Source organism: Oryzias melastigma, linkage group LG24, assembly GCF_002922805.2.
Source record: "Oryzias melastigma strain HK-1 linkage group LG24, ASM292280v2, whole genome shotgun sequence".
NCBI classification, from domain to species: Eukaryota; Metazoa; Chordata; class Actinopteri; order Beloniformes; family Adrianichthyidae; genus Oryzias; species Oryzias melastigma.
The window spans coordinates 6,641,604-6,648,133 of NC_050535.1; the positions used below are offsets into that span (position 1 = coordinate 6,641,604).

General features: G+C 32.9%; 1 protein-coding gene across 1 annotated transcript; it reads left to right on the plus strand.

The window, feature by feature from the left end:
• Nucleotides 1-4,449: 4,449 nt before the first annotated feature.
• Nucleotides 4,450-5,654, plus strand: LOC112158131 (protein ripply2). The gene is made up of 3 exons (XM_024291347.2): nucleotides 4,450-5,107; nucleotides 5,185-5,252; nucleotides 5,337-5,654. Exons 1-3 carry the CDS (start codon nucleotides 5,003-5,005, stop codon nucleotides 5,488-5,490), a joined length of 327 nt encoding a protein of 108 aa, XP_024147115.1. The 5' UTR covers nucleotides 4,450-5,002; the 3' UTR covers nucleotides 5,491-5,654.
• Nucleotides 5,655-6,530: the final 876 nt, after the last annotated feature.

Genomic DNA, 6,530 nt, shown 5'->3' on the forward strand with positions numbered 1-6,530 from the left:
ATATATATATATATATATATATATATATATATATATATATATATATATATATATATACACATATTATCACCTACGACTGTACCAGAACCAAGTTTCGCCTTTTTTAAGAGTATGACTTGGAAGAAAAACTTTATCTGAATATTATGTAACTTGTCTTTAATTGTATTAAAATTGTCAAATTTGTTTCATTTAATGATCACAACATTAAGACCTTTAACATAATCTGGTTCTCGCAAGATCTTGTTGTTGTTTTGGTTGCGGTAATTGAACTTTATTCATATCACAAGGACAAATCCCTTTTTTATGGCACCACAGAGGGCAAAAGTGGCATAAAGAAAAGTATCCATGAAATGTACTAAATACATAAATAATTACAACTAATAATGAATAATACAGGATATTAACATTTATATATATATATATATATATATATATATATATATATATATATATATATATGCATGTATACACACACATATATATATATATATATATATATATATATACATATTATCTCCTTCGACTGTACCAGAACCAAGTTTCGCCTTTTTTAAGTGTATGACTTGGAAGAAAAGCTTTATCTGAATATTATGTAACTTGTCTTTCATTGTATTAAAATGGTCAAATTTGTTTCATTTAATGATCACAACATTAAGACCTTTAACACAATCTGGTTCTCACAAGATCTTGTTGTTTTGGTCGCGGTAATTGAACTTTATTCATATCACAAGGATAAATCCCTTTTTTATGGTACCACAGAAGGCAAAAGTGGCGTAAAGAAAAGTATCCATGAAATGTACTAAATACATGAATTACAACTAATAAATGAATAATACAGGATTTTAACATTTATATATATATATATATATATATATATATTTTGCAAGTTTCCCTCTTTTAAATCACTTGATAAACATAAAAACAGAATTAGGACAATATTTTTAATTAAACAGAAAACAGTTTATTAAAATAAAAAGATCTTGAAGTTAAATGAAAAATGAAGGAGTGAATGCAAAACAGACAACAAACAAAAACAAACAAACAATTATGATGCAAAAATAAATCCAACGATTAAAAACAAAACTTCTGGTAGAAATATATACAATTTGTAACTTTTTAGCCTTTGAATAAAACAATGAAAACAGGTGAAAACAAGACTTATCGACATTTAAGGACTGGTATCGATCTAATACCGATACCATATTGAGATCGATACCATCGATATTTTGGATCAAGCACTACTGACAAATAGCAGTCGGGGGTTTAAGTGGAAAACAAAAGTAAAACCCTGAAAGACATTCATAAATAATTAATGAAATATCATCTTGTCAGCATTTTAAATCGATACAAGTATTGGCAAACAAAATATCGCGATATATATCGCCAAATGAAATATTGCGATAAATCAATTTTTCCCTACAAGCCTATGTGTTTAAGGTAAACTTCAGTGCAAATAGGCTAATATGTGAGTATGTTATTTACTTGTCTGATTTTAAATAAATCAGTTTTCAGTCATGCTGATAAACTCAAATAAAATGAAAATGATAGAAGTTGATAATTAAAAACATTTACAAAGATGAGGAGAGTCTCATAATAAACTCAGGGTTTGAATTAAGAGAACACAATATTAACCTTGAAAATAAGAGATAATATGAGTTAAATAACCTCAGATTTTTAGTTAGATGCTGAAAAAATTACAGATGAATGTTTTATCTCAACACAGTCAAACCCTTTAAAATGTGTCATCAGCTACCATCCTTCCTTTAGTCTCAATTCTCTCCTTTCTAATCATCTATTTAAACCGAATGACCAATGAAGGAAAACGTCTCTCTCCTGAATGTGGTTCATGTTTTGTATTTTGTCCGATTTGTCATTTGTGCGTGGGTTGTGGGTTGGGTTTTTTTTCTCTTCTTTGAATGGAATTGTGCACCATTGAAAACCCAACAGCAACCTGAAATTTACTATTCCGACATCTTTTGTGTCCTTCTCTTACTCACTCTCTTGACACCTTTAGAACGGTGCTGTCAGAATGGGCAGGATGTGTTTTTGTAAAAATGACTAAATTCACAAAACACAGGCAGGGGATCTTCTGGGAGACAAGTAAAGAAAAAAATCGGAATATGAATGTTTCTAAAAAGTAGCAAAGATGAGGAGATTTCTTTGGATTTGTAAAGTGTTTCTCAAAAGCTTCCATAATGATTTCCAGAAAGTTTGTGATCAAATCTCTCATTACTAAAAAGAAAAACAAAACCAAAGGAGAAAAAAGAACAAGCTAAACAGTGTCTGCCTCCAGAGAGAGAGCTGACCAGTGAAGCGGCACAGGCTGCCCAATTAGTTTTGAAGCTGAAGAAGAGACTGGAGGAGACGTGGATCAGAGGGTCTGTGTGCACCTTATTAGCTGCAGACTCTGATCCCTGGTTTTCTGAACTGGGGTTTGGCCTACAATAACAATGGATGTGTCAGTTTGGAGCAGGAGTCCCCAAACTTTTTATTGTGAGGGCAACATAATTGTTGTCTTGTATAATGTGGGGCCGGGGTCGGTTTGTAGGCTAACAGAGAAAGAGCAGAAATCACAGCCTAAACATAAACATTTACGGTTTTCCCAGAAAGCCACATATAGCCATATTTTAAATATTTTGTTTCTGTAATATTCATATAAAAAAATAAAATATTTTAAAACTAGACATATAGAATTACCTGTGATAATGCTGTAAACTGAATGTGGCTACTGAAGATGCTAGTGCTAACAGCTGAAGATGCTGAAATTGATAACTAAAAATGCTGACACTAATAGCGGAAAACGCTAAAGTTGATAGCCAACTAAAATATTAGTAAAATGCTAAATTAGCCTAAAAAAAAACAAAAAAAGTACTAAATTAGCCAACAGTGAGGATGTAGCTGAAGTATTAGCTAAACTCCAAAATAGCCTAAAAATTTAAGAGAAAGTCATAATTAGCTAAAACAGTTAGCATGTAGCAGAAATATTAGCCAAATGTTAAATTAGCCTAAAAAATAGTAAAATGTGTAACTTAGCCAAAAAGCTAGCATAAAGCTAAAATATTTGCTGAGCGCCAAATTGGTCTCAAAAACTGAAAAAATCTTAGGCCAAAACAGCTAGCATGTAGCTAAAATATTAGCTAAACTCCAAATTTGCCTAAAAACTGAAAAAAACTAAATTAGCCAGAATAGCTAGCATGTAGCTGAACTGTTAGCTAAATGCCAAATTAGCCTAAAAAGCTGGTTAAATGCATAATCTAGCCAAAACAGGTAGCATAAAGCTAAAATATTCACTAAGCTCCAAATTAGTCTCAGAGACTTAAAAAAAACATCAATTTGCCAAAACAGCTAGCATGTAGCTACAATGTTAGCTAAGCTTCAAATTATCCTAAAAAACTGATAAAAGCCTACTGTAAATTAGCTAGAGTAGCTAGCATGTAGCTGACCTATTAGCTAAATAACAATCAAGCCTAGAAAGCTGGTTAAATGTGTAATTTATCCAAAATAGCTAACATAAAGCTAAAATATTTGTTAAGCTCCTAATTAGTCTCAAAAGCAAAAAAATAAAATAAAAAATTAGCCAAAACAGCTAGAAAATAGCTACAATATTAGCTAAGCTTTATATTATCCTAAAAAATTGTTAAAGCCTAAATTAGCCAGAGTAGTTAGCAAGTAGCTGACCTATTAGCTAAATTACAAACTAGCTAAAAAGCTGGTTAAATGTGTAATTTAGCCAAAATAGCTAATATAAAGCTAAAATATTTGCTGAGCTCCAAATTGGTCCAAAAATTGAAAAAAATCCTAACCCCAAACAGCTAGCATGTACCTGAAATATTAGCTAAATGCCAAGTTAGCCTTAAAAAAATGGTTAAATGTGTAATTTAGCCAAAATAGCTAACATAAAGCTAAAATATTCGCTAATCTCCAAATTAGTTTTAAAAAACTAAAAAAAAGGAAGCCTAAATTAGCCAAAACAGCTAACATGTAGCTGAACTATTAGCTAAACTCTAAAATAGCCTAAAAAATTGTTAGTAACGGCCAAAACAGTTGAAAAAGCTAGCATAAATGAGCTCAAGAGCTATAGACGTCCAAAAAAATGTAAGGAAGAAAAATAAAAATAATAAAGAAATGAAGAAAAATTGAAAAAAACAAAACAATAAATAGTCTTTCCTGTGCCGTCATAGTTCAGACTTTTAAATGTAAACAAATGAGAATAGGATTTGGAGCTTGATGCTGCTTTAAGAGCCACGCTGCTCCCTGGTGGAAGAAGGTTGGAAAAGCACTTATCCAGACTGCAGATTCAGCGAATAGATTACTTGTATTCATAAAATGGAATGTGTGGAATGCATCCTAGAAGATGCACCACTATCTTTCTATCTATCTATTCTGTGTTGCAGAAGGCTGATTTAAACCCCCACAGTGAGCACAAGCCTTCACACTCCATCTTGCAGCAATGGCAGCAGGGCACGTGTTTCTTCACACCTCAAGCCCAAATGGCATCACTGTCAGTCACAGATAAAGAAAGGTTAATGGGATTTAGAAGTTCGGAGCGGCAAAAGTTTAGTCGAAAAGAACTAAAGTGTATCCTTAACCCATCATAAATGTCTCAAAAAGTCATGTTTTTATTTATTTATTCATTTAAAACATTCAAAAAGTGGATTCTAAATGCTTTAATGACCACTTTAGACACCCAAAATGTATTTTGGAGATGGGTTAAAATGTAGGAATTTGTGTGCGTATTTTTCAAATATAAACTTATGGACATGTGTTTTTTATTTTTAGATTACATTTTTTTTTAATTCACACAGAGCCACATTCGAAATTGGGACCATATGGTCGTGGTTTGCTCAAGTGTGAATTCTCACCTTAACACCGTGGCGCATGGAAACACTTGCGGACGCGTAAAAGCGCAATTTGGCACGGGCTGCCGGGCTCTGATAAAAAGGGGCTTCCAGCTTCAGTCGGTCTCACAAACTTTACGAAGAGCTAATCAGCGCAAGGAGCCATGCAGAAGGACGCGGACAGCGGTGGATTACAGCCCGGTCCAGCCGGGGATCACTCCTCCAGCCGTCTGTGGAGACCGTGGAAGAAGGGAGATGCGGTAGTGACGGTGAGTTTGAACCAAAATGTGACGTTTAAACTCTTTAATAGGCAGGAAGTTCAGTCAGTTTTTGTTTGTCTTTTAAGAACCGCGCGCGCCATGAGGGGCCAACTGATGCCAAACAGAAAACTCCTCAAGTCAGCCATCCAGTTAAGTACGTGCGCTCCAACAGCCAAACCAAACATCTCCCTTTAATCACTTCCAGTCATTTTAACCATTTTCACTTTTTTATGTGGAGGTTGTTTTGGCCAAAATCGCGATGCTTCGATTATCTGTACCGGGATGCGGAAATTCTCCTGCGCAACTATCCAGTTCAAGCCACCATCTGCCCGTTTGAGGAGTCCAGCAGCGACGAGGAAGACGAGGAGGAGGAAGAGGAAGAGGAGAACTGAAGTTGAAGCTTTTGGGCCCAAAGTGGCCATATTTATATTTATAAGTTATTTATGTAAATAAATGTACAGAGCAGTCCATTCTACAAGCTGCACTGCCTATAAGTTATTCAGTTCACCACCTGTTTGTGCTTGGTTGATTGACGCAATAAAATGCGTAAAATGTGTCCAAATGTCTAAAGTTGTCTTCCTTTAAACAATATTCTGAAAATAAAATAATATATAAGTTAAAACAATGGGGAAAAAATCGAAAACGTAAAAAAAAACTATAAAAAGTGTCCAAATTAGCTTTTATTTAACATAAAATAGTTTTTTTTTAAAGTCCAAACCTTCCTCCTCCAACTTTCTGAAAAGTTTTAGCTGAAATTCTCCATCTCCTTTTGTTCTTCTAGAGATCCAAATCCTCAAAGGAGAAGGGCAGGGGTCAAATTTGTGCAAAAAAGACCAAATTTCTAATGAATTTTCTCACCTAAAGCAAAAAATATACATTTTTTATATACAGTTTTTTTCAGATTTTGGTCATTTTGTTCATATTTCTCTCATTTGTGAAGAATTATTTTATCTTTTAATCAGCAAATTTTAGTAGTAGTAAACAATGATTCTGAAAAAAGTTAAAATAAAGGAACAAAAAGTTAAGACCTGCAGGAAGGTGACAAACACACGATTAACAAATTATGATTAACGAGTTAATTTTTATTAACGCACTTTTTTTCCACAGCGTGCATTAAAACACTTTTCCCACTTATACCGTGGTTATTTACAAAATAATTAAATATTTAATCAGTTTTCAGTACTTTAATCTTGTTATTTTATTTTGTTTAGTTCGCTTTTTCACAAAAATTTGATCCATGGTCTGGCATGTTGTCACGTTGAGTAATTAATCGCAATTAATCGCGATTAATTTCTCCCCAGTTTTGCGATTAATTATTTAATTTTTTTTAATCGATTCTAGTTTTTATTATGAACACTATAGTAAAATGGCATATTAGTACATTAGTTTTTATCAAATTAATATTAAAGTAAGTAAACGATCAACTAAAAGT

Bases quoted from the DNA above. Each gene is read 5' to 3' on its own strand.
- LOC112158131 (XM_024291347.2), top strand. From the start codon at position 5,003: ATGCAGAAGGACGCGGACAGCGGTGGATTACAGCCCGGTCCAGCCGGG. The intron at 5,108-5,184 runs GTGAGTTTGAAC...TTGTCTTTTAAG, and splicing joins AGGGAGATGCGGTAGTGACG to AACCGCGCGCGCCATGAGGG. The intron at 5,253-5,336 runs GTACGTGCGCTC...TTTTATGTGGAG, and splicing joins CAAGTCAGCCATCCAGTTAA to GTTGTTTTGGCCAAAATCGC.